The sequence below is a fragment of the Amborella trichopoda genome, chromosome 6 (genome assembly GCF_054954075.1).
Source record: "Amborella trichopoda isolate Santa Cruz 75 chromosome 6, AtrichopodaSantaCruz75HAP2 v2.0, whole genome shotgun sequence".
Taxonomy (NCBI): Eukaryota; Viridiplantae; Streptophyta; class Magnoliopsida; order Amborellales; family Amborellaceae; genus Amborella; species Amborella trichopoda.
This window is the reverse complement of record NC_142341.1, coordinates 43,687,648-43,702,219: the sequence shown is the minus strand read 5'-3', so window position 1 is coordinate 43,702,219 and position 14,572 is coordinate 43,687,648. Positions and strand designations below refer to the sequence as shown.

General features: G+C 37.7%; 1 protein-coding gene across 6 annotated transcripts; it reads right to left on the bottom strand.

Annotated features, from left to right (window-relative positions):
- Nucleotides 1-353: 353 nt before the first annotated feature.
- Nucleotides 354-12,654, bottom strand: LOC18431177 (cytochrome P450 71A1). Of its 6 annotated transcripts, none has more exons than XM_088870998.1 (3): nt 10,882-12,654; nt 649-701; nt 354-527 (listed from the first exon to the last, which is right to left on the bottom strand). In XM_088870998.1, the coding sequence occupies exons 1-2, from the start codon at nt 11,842-11,844 to the stop codon at nt 663-665; spliced, it is 1,002 nt and encodes a 333-aa protein (XP_088727124.1). In that variant the 5' UTR covers nt 11,845-12,654; the 3' UTR covers nt 354-527; nt 649-662. The 6 variants fall into 6 exon arrangements, 5 of the variants coding, with proteins under 5 accessions (XP_088727124.1, XP_088727123.1, XP_006841372.1 ...); XR_016058639.1 differs by lacking the exons at nt 354-527; nt 649-701 and adding exons at nt 7,957-8,808; nt 9,043-9,196; XM_088870997.1 differs by lacking the exon at nt 649-701.
- Nucleotides 12,655-14,572: the final 1,918 nt, after the last annotated feature.

Below are 14,572 nucleotides of genomic sequence, written 5' to 3'. Positions count from 1 at the left end.
GGAAGAGAATATATATTTTTTAGAAAGTTTTGGAAAGGACCCTAATATAAAAGGGTTATTCGTGCAATGTAAATGGCGGTGAATTTTGATTGAATGAAAAAACATTAATCTTTATAGATTGTATAGAGAGAGAGTGGTCTTTTTGTGAGTGTTTTCTTTTGAATTTGGTTTATGCTGAAATATTCGAATCTGCACGTTTTGTTCTTTTTTTTTGTGATTTTTTTTATGATTTTTTAATTTTTCTCTTAAATACGATTAATTTTATTAATATTATTTACTGATAAATTTTATACTGCATCACAAAGCAACCCTTATGAATCCACCAAGACAAGGAACATGAACACTTAGACAAATTTTCAGAAACAACCAATTACGCCAAAAATTATCATTCACAGATAAAAAATTCGGGAAGGAGAACCTCACAAACTCAATATAAAAATCAGTCAGCATATCTTCAAAACATTCAAATATAGCTTACTCTAGCACTTTGTATGCCTTGCCCATACATAAGGTTTCGCCCATTGCTCCTGAAAAAGGAAAAATAAAAAGTTGACGAAAAAAAAGGGAACCGGATGATTCAGCCAGTCCAAATAGCGCAGTTCTATAATGAAAAATGAAAAATGCGAGATGCATAAGGGTTGAGCTCACCCAATTAGAGTCTTCTAGCACAAATACGGATGCGCGCAGTGGAATGCGGATATCTAGAACATAAGCATATGTCAAAGTCGATGTGTGTGTATGAGTAGAAAAACATACAAATAAAGCAAATAACTTAGCCTTGAGATTTTATGTGACTCACCATTTCAAGCTACGTCCATGAGAGAAATAGACAAATCTACTATTTTACGATAGTCTTCCAAGAAACAAACTTTCTTGGGTTTACTGATTTTATTAAAATATTTTTCTCTCTAGGTTTTTGTCTCTAAGGTTCCCTCTCTCCCCGATATTTCTTTTCTTTCTAGAGGCTTTCTCTCTCTAAAAGAAAAAGTTCACTATTTTTCCCTTTTTCTTCTCTTCTCTATCTTTTTTTTTTATATAAAGAATAAGAAAATGATCACTGACTCTTTCATCTTCTTCTTCTCTTTAAGAATAAGGGTAACTTTCTCTCTCACTTCTTTTTCTCTCTCAGATAGTGATAACTTTTTCTCTTTTATTCTTCTATTTAAGATAATGATAACTTTTTATATGATCGTCTTTTCTTCTTCTCTGCAAATGGAGACATCTTGTATTTCAATACATCAAGAAAAGCTCAAGAAATGGCCCAAGAGAAGTACGCCCCAAAAATGACCCAAGAGCTTTGGTTAAAACCAAGAGTAACCACAAACCCCTTATGCAATTGATTTTATCGGTCAATGAGATAAAGACCAATATAGAAATAATATCACATAACCTCCTAAAAGGTGAAGTATTTCTATCTCTTTAAGTTAGAGACAATAGGAATATCTATCCCTATCAATCATGTGAGACATCCCATATTGCATGGGTTCATGATTTGGTCAACAAATCATATTTTTTTCTTTTCTAATCTGCCTTTCTCGAAAGTCTATTTTCATTGGTGCCCATCCTTTATGGGATGGGATACCCAACAAGAAGAACTGGGCCATTCATGGTTCCCATTGGAAACCAGCCCAATCATCACTAGTTCCATACCTAGATCAAGCGATTTCGATCTTAACCGCTGGTCTATCTAACATCGACCAAACCTATCTCCTTGTTACACATAATCCTTAATCATGGGTTGTTGTTTTTCCTCTCAAACTTTGGTTTACTCATACTCGAACTTCAGTTTACTCATACTCATACTCACAATGTAACGACGTCTCTACATGATTTTAACATTAACTTTTTGTACAAAATATTTTAACACCAAATTTTAGCCATCCACTCATCTCTTAAACTCGCACCTGTAGAAAATATAAAAAATAATATTCTCAAGAAATAAAGTGATAAAAATACCCCTAAAAGTTTCAAGGGGTATTTTGCTTATTATATTTACCGAAAATTTATTTTTAATATTTGTTTTAGGTGCATCCCAAATGTCATATTCATATAATTTATAGAAAACAAATTAAAGAAATAAAAAATACATTGAAGTGTTGGATCTAGATCAGACAGTCAATAGCTTACTTGATCTAATTTGGATGGCTGGATGGGAGGAGAAGTATATATCTTCAATGTATGAGGGAACTACATAAATCTTTCCATGTATAATTACCTATTTGTTTACATGGTCTACGAACTTATTATGATATTATGTTATTATTTTAATATATTAATATTATATTATATTACTATTGAAATATTTTTATTTTATTATGATATTTTTATGAGAAATGATCCTATAGGATCCTCCCCCACTCATGTGTGTAAGAACCCAAAGGATCACCATTAAATTTGGTACGGATATATAGAAAAGTCAAGTCCCACACCCATGTCATAACTTTTCTAGAGATACGTGCCAACTTTAATGGTGATCCTTTAAGATCCTACATACATGGGTGGGGGAGGGTCCTATAGAATCATTACTCTATTTTAATATTATAATAATTATAAATAATGATACTATTAAATAATAATAGTATTATACTTTCATAGTTTCACTTATGAAACAACACTATAATATCATATAACACAAATAAAATAATATTATTTTATTACTGAATAATAAGAATATAATTACTATAATAATAATATAATAACATTACTATTATCTACTATATTAGTCATAATTATAAGGGAAAAAATCTCCATAGATCCTATTTTCAACTTTCATTTCTTTTTAAACCCAAAACTTCAAAACCTATCTTCTAACCCCCCAAATAACTTTATCTATTTTTATTCCAACTTTTAACCCAAACAAATTAAGAAAAACTCTTTTTTTGACAAATGTTCAAAAGTATTATTGATGACTAAGTGAAAGAAATTACATCAGAACACATCAACAGCGAAGGTAAAGATGCATCTCCTTTAGCCAAAGAATCGATAATGGAGTTTGCTTCCCGATAGACATGATTGAACGAAATAGAAGGTCCAACTAGATCCATTATTTGCAACCACAAATATCTCAATTCCCACAAAACCTTCTGTTCTAATTTACACCATTTTGTCACATACAAGGAGTCTCCTTCAATCCAAACATTACCAGTAATGTTCCTCTCATACAAAATTTTCAACCCACACAACAAAGCACTCAATTCAGCAAAGTTTGCAGTTTTATTCCCTAGCGGTCCAGCAAAGGAGAGAATAACATAGCCCGTGGAGTCACGTACAACACCACCAATGCCAGCCCTACCTGGATTTCCAAAGGAACTTCCATCGAAATTTAGCTTAACACTCCCAAAGTCAAGTGCTAACCAAAAGCTCTTTAGACTGGGACAAGAAATACCTAGGGAAAATAGATTGTGAAGATTAGACAAAACATCCACAATTGAAATACCCCAACCTTCCTTAGTCACTGATAGCCATATCCCAATGAATTGCTCAATTTTGCCTATGACCTTTTCAAAGGACAATGAACTCCCATCGAAGGTTCTTCTATTCCTCTCCTTCCATATTTCTCAATGGATAACCGCTTTAGAAATCTTCCATAGGACCTTCCCACCTACCGGCAAATGGATTAAAGACATCTGAGAAATAATACCTTGCACTGAGTGGGGCATGACAAAAAGTATCCTAAGTGTGGAGAAAAGCCAGGACCACACACGGGATGTAAAGGAACAATGGATCAAGAGATGTGTTACTGTTTTCCTATCTTTTTTGCACAAAAGACAAACATTAGGCAAATTTTTTCCCCTTTTAATCAAGTCATCAACCATTAAATTCTTATTCAGAGAAGCAAGCCAAATGAAGCACTGTACCTTATGTGGTATAGGTCATTTTTAAACAGCAGCAACATTGGAGTTAGACCATCTAATCCTATCTTGAAATAATAGATTATAACAAGATTTCACAGAAGAAACACCATCGCTTTCAATCTCCCATATAATCTCATCCTCAGCATCAACAGCAACATAGGTGTTATCTAGTATTTTCATAAGAGAGCACCATTGAGATAATAGGTGATTACTTAGTCTACCATAAGATAGAACAATATTCCAAGAACTTTGCAGGCCTCTTCTTTCTATAGCTTCATGAATGGTCACTGTCGGCCGAGTTACCGATCCAAAAAGATCAGGAAAGGCCACTTTCAATGGATAATCCCCTATCCATTTATGGTGCCATAGAGACACTTGCGTACCACAACCAACACTCCATCTAGAATAACCTGAAACAATAGGCTTGCATCTAAAGATGGACTTTCACACCTGTGAAACCTCTCTTCCATGCCCATTACCCAACCACACCTGTGAAACCTCTCTTCCGTGCCCATTACCCAACCACACCTTTAATCTATCAACTGGATATTTATCTATAAGAACTTTATACCACAAATGGTTCTTGAGTTTTAAAGCTCCTCCACCACCATTTACAACAGTGCTTGGTTAAACACCCTAATTCTCCTTAGTCCCAACCCACCATCTTTCTTAAGTATATATACTCTATCCCATCTAAGCAAATGGAACTTCCTCCCATTGGAATAGGAGCCCCAGAGAAAGTCTCGCATCATTTTTTCTAATTTTTTTGCAACCGAGGTAGACATATTTATTAAAGACATCTGGTATATAGGGAGATTTTAAAAACACGATTTCAAAAGAGTAACTCTACCACCCAAAGAGAGATACTTGTACTTCCATAAGTCCAACTTTTTTTTAACTCTTTCAAGCACTATATCCCAGACAGCAATCGTAAGTCTTGAATCAGAGATAGGAAGAGCCAAATAGGTCACTGAGAAGGTGCTAACCTTGCAATCCACAATAGTAGCCATCTCCTCTATCATCCCATCCTCACAACAAGTCCCAACCATGGAAGATTTATGGAAATTAAATCTCAGACCCAAGATTGCTTCGCAGATATCCAAAAATCTGCCAACGTTATAAACTTGAAGTGCCTCTGCCTGACAAAAAATAAGGGTATCATTTGCATATTGAAGTTGAGAGATTTGGATATCAGAATTAGCAATCCGAAACCCAGTGAAATAGCCTTCATTCTCCATTCTATTTAACATTAAACTAAAGCATTCAGCATAAATTGTATAGAGGAAAGGAGACAAGGGGTCTCCTTGCCGCAGCTCCCTAGAGGAAATGAAGAAGCCTACGGGACTACCTTTGTACAAAACAGAGAAATGAGCTAATGATAAGCACCCAAAAATCCAAGATCTCTATCTCTCGTCAAAGCCCATAACGCTCATAATTTTCAAAAGGATCCCCCACTCCACCCTATTGTAGGCGTTTCCATATCCAACTTAAAAAGAATATACGACTTCTTACTAATAACTCTTCAATGGATGCATTCTTGAGCTATCAAAACATTGTTTGTGATTTGATGATCCTTAATAAAGGCAGATTGGGCATTAGAGATAAGAGTAGGCAGCACCAACTTCAGCCTCTCTGCTAAAACCTTAGCAATGATCTTATACAGGCTTGTCAACAAACTTATGGGTCTAATATCAACAAGACTAGAAATCAACCCTTTCTTAGGAATCAATGCTAAAAAGGTAGAATTAATACCTTTGAAAATTTGACTCCTAATCATAAAACTTTTCACCAATTGAAGCACTTCATTTTTAACCAACGGCCAAAATTTATGGAAGAGTGCCAGAGGAAAACCATTAGGTCCCGGTGCTTTATCCCCAGGTAAGGTAAAAACAACCTTATGTGACTCCTCACTAGTAACTTCTTTCTCCAGTTCAAAACGCAAATTTAAAAGACACGTTGAACAATGCTCTTGGTGACCTTGGGGCTCGAGCTGTGTCCCCAGATGTGAGAGAGAGTGCCTTGGAGGAGTGAGAAATGAGCTTTCTCTCTTATGGCGAGAACCCTTGGTTTCGAAGACGATGTCTCTGCAAAAGGAGTGCTCAAGAGCTTTGAAGGCTCGACGACTGTACACTCGAAGGCCATTAAAGGCAAGAGAACTTAGTATTGGGCTCATCTCGAGCCCATCCTGGTTCAAAATCAGGACACTGGTGCGGCCAAACTCTCTCTTCGCTGCTTCCAACCCTTCGATAACAGCTTCCAAGCACCTAAAGTGAGGAACTTGCCCCAATTTCATTGCAAATCTCCCAAAACCTCTCTCTAGCTTCCCCATCATTTGCCCCATTTCACCATCCTCTCTCTCTCTGCCCCAACTGCTACCTCTTCTCACCACTCTAGAAATAGAAACCTCATTTACCAGTTAACCTCCCTAATGGAACCATTCTTTTTAGAAAGGCAGTTTTCACTACTAGCTCTGTTCCCTCAAATTTTGTTGAGGAAACACTTTGGGACAGTGTAAATGCAATTTAATGGTGGAGTTGTTCAGAGATGTGTTGGTATAGTCGCCGATAGGTTCAAAGCCAAGGCTTTGAGGAATTTGGAGTCTGAAAACCATTGGATGGTGAACCTTTCTTGCCAATTCCAAGGGTTCAATAGCTTGATCAAGGATTTCGGCAAACAACTACCTTTGTTTCGAAAAGTAGCTATGAATTGCCTAAAAATCGCAAATTTCTTTAACTCGAGAGCTCAATTGAGAGCTGGGTTTGAGAAGTTGCAGTTGCAGGAGCATGAAACGGTGGGGCTGATCAGAGTCTTGCGAGAAAACCATTTTTCTGATGCATTTTTTGGCAAAAACTTCCCTCTGATTTTCCCCACTATAGAGGACATCATGGCCACTGTTCGAGCTTTGCAACTTGTTGTAATGGACGACTCCTTTAAGCTTCTTCGCTCACAGAATCCTCTTGCCAGAGAAGTTGAAGATATAATTGGAGACATGGGTTTTTGGAATGAATTAGAGGTAGTTCTTTCTTTGACTAAGTCGGCCATGACAATGGCTCAAGAGATCGAACCCAGTGGCATTTCCTGGAGCCCATCATCGCCTCTTGTAGTTTTTCGGCGAGCAGGTGACCGGGGTAGTATAGTTTCTTGGTGAGTTGGTGAGGGGGGAGATATAGAGAGAGGGGTTTGGGAGTTTGATCGGGGGAGAGAGAAATGTATCATGTGAGGAGAGAGATGGGTTTAAAAAACAATCTCTTTTTTAAATTTGTTTGGGTAAAAAACATTAGTAAAAAATGAATAAAATATGTTCAGGTGGTTAGGAGATATTATAGAGTGAATTTTTACGTAGTAAGATAGGTTTTGCAACCTTAGGTCAATGGAGAAATGAAATTTCAAAATGGGGACTATAGAGATATTTTTTCTAATTATAATTATAATAGTTATTATAATAATGTTACTATTATATTTTAATAATATTATCATAATATCATATTGTTATTATAATAATATTAGGGAGTGTACACAATGAGACCATTTACGTTTAATACACGGACATCACAATTACTTGCAACCATCTGATGTAAAAGTTGATAGCTTCGGTGTGTCACAAAATTCAAGAAATTTCTTTTGAAGTTTGAGCTTGGTTAATGGAATAGATACAACCATCCAATTTCAAATCTAATGGTCAAGATTAACTATGACCATCTTGTACCAAAGATAAATAGTCTCATTATATACTTTCTAAAATATTATTATAATAATAAAATAATATTATATTATTATTTAATTAATATAATTAAGATGTTAACGTTTGAATGCACATGTTTCATGAGATTGAATGTTGGAATGAAAGATTCTCACCTTTGCAAAAATGGATATTATATTGAACCTGTTAAAATGTATCTTCCATTTTTTCGTCAAATTTTGTTATTGTTAGATATTAGAAGACAAACTCAGCAATATTGAAATATCGTCATTTTTTCCTCATTTGGATATACACTAAAAAAGACCTAAATGGTTGTTAACTACATTAATAGCAAGATTGAGAATGCTTATATTTAAAAAAATAATGATAAATAAAAAATTTTGAATTTCCTGAAGATTAAACTGCCAAGCAATCCAAACGATGAAGATTCATCTTCCAAGTCTATGCCGGATACCATCCAAACAACATATACCAATCTTTTAGGAAATGCTAATTCTAGGAGATACGAATTCCTCAATACACATTTCCCCACATGTCACATTCTCAGGGAACCAAACAGGAGCAAAGGGAAAATTAGCAATACGAAAGAGATGAAAAAGAACACAAAAATCGTTACCAATCGCCATTACTGTTACTATCAAGTGCTTGTCGAGTTGCCACTAGCAGCAAGGGGGTTTTCTTGAGCGCAAAGAGCCCTGAAGCTTCTGTCATGTCTAGGTCCTCATTATTCATTCCATCAGGCATTGCCCAATCAAAGCAAAGCAAGAGATTGGCCAATGCAAGCTCTAAAATAGCCATTGCAAAGGAAATTCCAGGGCATCCCCTTCGGCCTGCCCCAAATGGTATCAGCGCAAAATCTTGGCCCTTGTAGTCAATATTACTACCTATAAACCTTTCAGGTCTAAACTCTTCTGGATCTACCCACGAGTCTGGGTGCCTCCCAATTGCCCAAACATTCACCAAAACTGTGGTCTTTGAAGGGACAAAGTAGCCTTCTATGTCGCAATCCTCGACCGATTCATGAGGAATCAACAATGGAGCTGGAGGGTGCAATCGCAAGATCTCTTTCACCACTACTTTCAGGTAATGGAGCTGTTGCAATTCTTTCTCTTCTATCATGCTTTTGTTATTGCTTTTAGCTATTCCTCGTACTTCGTCTTGGGCTTTTTTCATTGCTGATCGGTTCTTTATCAACTCAGACATTCCCCACTCTAGTACTGTCGTAGTGGTAGCTGTCCCAGCTGCAAACATGTCCTGCAACATTTGCAATTCAGTGTGCTGCTTATCGTGCGCAATTACTAGCCGTTTTTCACTAATACGGTATTTACTAATGAACAATGATGATGAATATGGCAGCCATTAAAGGTGCTTGCTTGCTGATGAATTGGATGACTCAAAATAGAGAATGTGTGGTAACGTAACATGCTTTTCTAGTCACTATTAGAAGTATAGAACGGGATAATACAGAGCTGTGGAGAGCATAGTTACCGAGAGTGCCCAACTAGGGTTGCACTCCGTCTCCGGAACCCAGCTCCGGCGCCCCGTAGCCGGGATCTTGATCGAAACTCGTTCCCTACTTTTGGGAGCTCGCTCCTATTTTTAAGATTTTCGATCCCGTTCACAACGAAGCTCGCTCCAGATACTGCACGGAACACGTTCCTTAAATTTTAGGATCTCGTTCTTGAATAAATTAGATCGCCGCTCCTAGAGTTTTAGGAGCGCGAATCCCACATTTCCGAAACTCCATCCCTATTTTCCCGAAACATCCTAAAAACTTCTTAAATAAAATTAATTTTTAAAATAAAATAATTATATTTTAACTCAAATTTTCATAAAAGTGGAGCTCTGCGATGGGAGCATGGACTAATCATGCACAGAAGCGATCCTTCTTTTAATAGAACTCTATCCTTTCCAAATAAGAACACGATCATTCTTAGATGGGGGCGCAATCCTGTTGTCGATGGGAGCACGAGCCTAATGAATACGGGAACACAATCTCATTTGATATGGAAAGTGTTTCCGTTGAATAGGGATTTCGATCTAATTTGTAGAAACGAAAAGCAATACACGAAAACAAGAAAGAATAACAAACACAAAAGAAAGAAACAATCAACCACAATACAAAGATATACGTGGTTCGGCAACGTGTCTATGTCCACGCGATATGAGAACTTCTTTATTGGGAATGGAGAATAGGGTTACAATAGCTCTCTTCCTGACGCCTCTCTGTTATCTCTTATTACAAAGAGATCTACGTCTTTTCCCTTGACCTTAAAAAAAACCACATGGCAACAATATATATCGAGTCCCAAATAGATGGTACAAATTACTGAAATACCCCATGTACAGATATCTGAAATTTTCCTCGGGGCCTACCACCCCCAAACTCCCACAGTGGCCATGTCAACCGAATCTACCTAGCTGGACACTCCTCTGGGCTGTTAACGGCCCTCCGGAGTCGTCCTTTTGACTCCACCTTGGCAAATCTATTTCCTAATAATACAAGACATCAATCCTCAACAATTTAAGCCAAATTTTCATAAAAATGGAGCTCTGCGATGGGAGCATGCACTAATCATGCATAGAACACGATCCTTCCTTGAGTGGAACTTGATCCATTCCAAATAAGAACACAGTCATTCTTAGAAAGGGGCACGATCCTATTGTCGATGGGAGCACAATCCTAATGAATATGGGAACACAATCTCATTTGATATGGAAAGTGTTCCTGTTAAATAGGGATCTCGATCCTGATGTATTGGGAAAGCACTCCCTCTTCATAAAGGATCTCGATCCACTGCTTTACCCTTATCGGAACTCGTTTCTCGAGCTCCGGAGCTTTGGGTAGACATCGTTTCAATGCTCTCGCTCTTGGAAAAGGAATCACAACCGGAGCAGCTCCCGCTCCCGATAATTATGGTGGAGAGTGGAAATTAAAAACCAGACTTTGGCTGAAATCGATGCAAGTCAATTATAATTGGCAAATATTGTTATTTCTTCTTACTTGAGAAGTAGAGTTGAAACTTGCAGATGAACTACCAAATATATTTATATGGGTGAATAATTTCAAAATATTCATTATCCCTTCTTTCTTATTTGTACCAAATTTCAATTTTAAAACCACTTGCAGAAAATTGAATAAAAAATCAAATTCCAAGAAGTAGTGCGGCAATTTTATTGCTTCATTTTTATCAGCAACACTATTAAACATTTGACTAAGAGATAAATAAGCATAATTGGAATAGACAAAAGTTCAAATAGTAGAGAGGGAAAGGGATGAATCGTGAAATGCAGTAAACAGTGAAACATGTTCAATTTGTTACCTACCATAACAACAGATTTGATGTTATCTCTAGAGAGAGTGAAATCAGGGGTGCCCTCTTTTTGGAGCTCTAGCAGTACATCCACTAAGTCCTTCTTCTCCTTCTTATGAGTAGGAAGAAGGTGCTCAGCGATTACTCTCTCAAGGAAAGAATCCCTTTGCCTCAAGTTTTTCTCCAACCTCCTTTGAAACCCTGTCAAATATTTCACCCACTCCAATGATGGAAAGAAGTCCCCCACAAAGAAGCCACTAGTCAATGGCCGGGAAGAATTCAATATCTCCTTCAACTCCGGCTCGTCCTCCCAATAACTCTTCCCAAGTGCCACTCTGCATACCACATTGTTAGTGAGAGAATGAAACGCATCTCTCAAATTGACAGGAGCTTTAGCTTTGGAGGATACAAAGATTGAGTCGACGAGGCGCCCCACTTCCTCTTTTCTCACATTCCGGAACGACTGGACCCTCTTTGAGCTGAGGAGCTCCAGGATGCAAATCTTCCTTACGTTGCGCCAATATGGTCCGTATGGTGCAAAGACCACATCTGTGCTGTTGTAGGTAAGGTGGTTGGTGGCCGCACGGATGGGCCTGCTACACAAGGCAAGGTCATGGGTCCTCATGGCCAACTCGGCCATCTTAGGAGAGGAGACTACCAAAGTGCTGACTTGGCCCAATTTAAGGTGCATGAAGGGTCCATAGATCTTGGCAAGGTGGGCTAGGGAGCGGTACGGCAAGGAACCTAGTTGGTGGAGGTTACCGATGATGGGGAGACCTGAAGGACCAGGTGGTCGCTTCGTTTTGCTGCCTGACTTGTTGGAATGGTGGAGATAGAGGAGTAAGAGGAGTAGAAAGGAGAGGAGACCGGTAATCAAAGTAGTGAACATAGGTTGATGGCCATGTAAGAGGCCATGAGTGGGATGGAATGAGGAGAGATTTAGCTTTGTTGATTGTGGTTTCGCAGCAGGGTTCATTGAAGCCTGATTAGTGGGATGGCTGGTGGAAGAGTGGAGGAAGTGGGGCTTAGACTACTATTGGAATTCCCTAACATGGAGTGACAGCATAAGCACCGGTGTTATTTCTCACACTCTCTACCCTGAAACAATGGAAAATGTTTTGATCTTTGAGGACCACTTTACTTCTTGTGTTCTCTTTTGTAAAGTTGGCCTGGAGCTCAAACTTCTGTGGATAGATAATCAAGGTATAGGATTTGGATAAGGACCATCAGGAAATTGATCTCAATAGTGGTTGATTCCTTTTGGGAAAATATTTCTCAAACGAGTGGTTGTTATAAATTACACGAGGTGGGATCCGCACCATGCATCTAGGGTGGCATCAGTGGAAGCCAGTGTTTAAAAACCCGTATCAGCAAGGCCATGAAACAGGTCTAGGTCGCTAATCGCCAATCCAGATGGGTAATCCACCCTAAACAAGCTACCCCAAAACAACAAAAATTTGAGGGGAAAAGAAAATATAGGGTTGGATCGGCTACTTCTATCGGGTTGGTTCCTATATGGAACCTCTTGGTTCATGATATATTGAGGGAACTAGATCAGTCCTATTGAAAATCAATCATGATCAAGATTTGGATTGACATTTTTAAATAGAAAAATATACGATGAGAGCATTTACTTTTTGTACAAGGAGGTCACAATTAATCTTTACCTATGAATATGAAATTAGGTGATTGCATTTATTCCATTGACCAAACACAAAGTTCAAAAGAAATTCTCTCGAACTTTGTGACACACTCAAACTATAAAATTTCATATCGGATGGTTATAACCAATTGTGACCTCCTTGTACAATAGATAAAGGAAAATGGTTAGATAGAGCGGCAACCCTATCAAAATAAATAAAACCTCACCTCATAACTCATCAAAAATTGTAATTTAAGTGTGAAAAACCTTTAAATCGATCATCTCAGCTTGAACATTATGGTTGTGAAAGAAAATTAGGATTTCGAATTCTAAAACTAGTGAATATTACAACAAATCATCTAGACCATCCATTTCGCCCTAAAAATAAGTGTTTACAAATTTGTAAGATCTGTACCATTTTTTTAGTTTCAAATTTTATTTTTGGTATTGGAAATTGATTTTAGGGCCATCATGAAGATTTTCGATATTGAAAGTGCTTTCCAAATGAGGATTTGGGGTGAGGCTCTATTTTGTTTTTATAAAGCCTAGGCCTTATAGAAACTTCAATAAATGGTCTCATTCCATACAATCCTTTTTAAAAAGGAAAAATATCTCTTTAGACCCTATTTTTAACTTTCATTTCTTCCGAAACTCAAAATTTCAAAACCTATCTTCAAATCCCCAAATAACTTTATCTATTTTTATTCCAATTTTTAACCCAAACAAATTAAAAAAGACACCTTTTTTCTAACTTTCTCCTCCCATGTTTCTCTCTAGACTCGTCATGCTCATAACCCCTCTCTTCTTCTTATTACTTACCTTCTCTCTAGTTGCTCTCTTGCTCTTATTCTCGACCTACAATAGGCTCACCATCTTTTGCCTCCATCTCCCTTTTCCGAAAAAGCCCACATCAGAAAACACACATTTCTCACCGGAAAAAAACAGAATCTCTCTCTCTTTGAAATTGATCTTTGTAGGTTTATTCAACGTTAATTGTAACAGAAAGAGATAAAAATTCGAGCTTCTTTTTGGAATGTCTTCAGAAGTTGATCCCAATGGCTTGATCGGTGGAGAAGTGGAAGAACCCGATAACGAAGGGAATCCCCTTGAAATTTTCAGGGTTTTGGACTCAGTCAACGAGTGTTTGGCCTAGGCTAATGAAGATCTTGAGCTAGGTTCTTTGAAAATGATTATCATTTTGGTTAGATCAGGGTCTATCTGGATTTGTGGTCATTTTCTAATTCGTGTCGTCAAGAATTGGTGTAGGTTGTTCAAAATTTCATCAATGGAGTAATTAAAGGGGAAAAGGATTTTTGGGGCCTCCTCCTTCTCTGAATGTTTTTGAGGGTCAGGGTTTGAGCCCCAGAAAACATGAAAGTCCATGAACATGCCACCGCTAGTACAAGCAATTACACTTTGAACACCCACTGGTTTTATGAACACACAGAGTCCCTGCTTTCTCTCTCTATAAATACTGCAATACTTTCTTTTTCTCTCATCACTTGAAACCTTGGGTGTAGTTTGAATTCTCATATAGAGATGAGGGGTGGCGTTGTCGTTTCAACTGGGGTTTTTGTGGTGGCTTTGGTGGTGGTGAGTAATGTGTTTGCTGTTGAAGTCAGCAATGGCTTTATCGATGATAAGCACTTTTTGCTGGCCCACAAGCATGGTCCATTTGGCCCATGATTTAAGCATCATGGTGGAGGACTAGGAGGAGGTTTTGGTGGGCGTGCTGGTCGTGGCGAAGGGATTGGCAATGGAGTTGGAGGAGGTGCTTGTGGTGGTAGATAGAGAGAGTGGGGTTTGGGAGGTTGATTGGGTGAGAGAGAAAGGGAATCATGTCAAGAGGTAGAGGATTAAAAAGCAATGTCTTTTTGAAACTTGTTTGGGTCAAAATAGCTATAAACCGTACTATAAACCGTACAAAAGACTTTAAGGTGTTTTTCATTTATTAGTAGGGATTATATATACAGTAACCATTTACTTTTTATGCAACAAGATCACAATTATTCCTACTTATTGGATGTTAAATTGAATGATTTAGATTGAGTCACAAAAACCA

Excerpts from the sequence above, each read along its gene's own strand:
- LOC18431177 (XM_006841309.4), bottom strand. The coding sequence starts at position 11,844 with ATGAACCCTGCTGCGAAACCACAATCAACAAAGCTAAATCTCTCCTCA. Across the intron at positions 8,809-10,881 it reads ACATCAAATCTGTTGTTATG|GACATGTTTGCAGCTGGGAC; the intron begins GTAGGTAACAAA and ends CAAATGTTGCAG.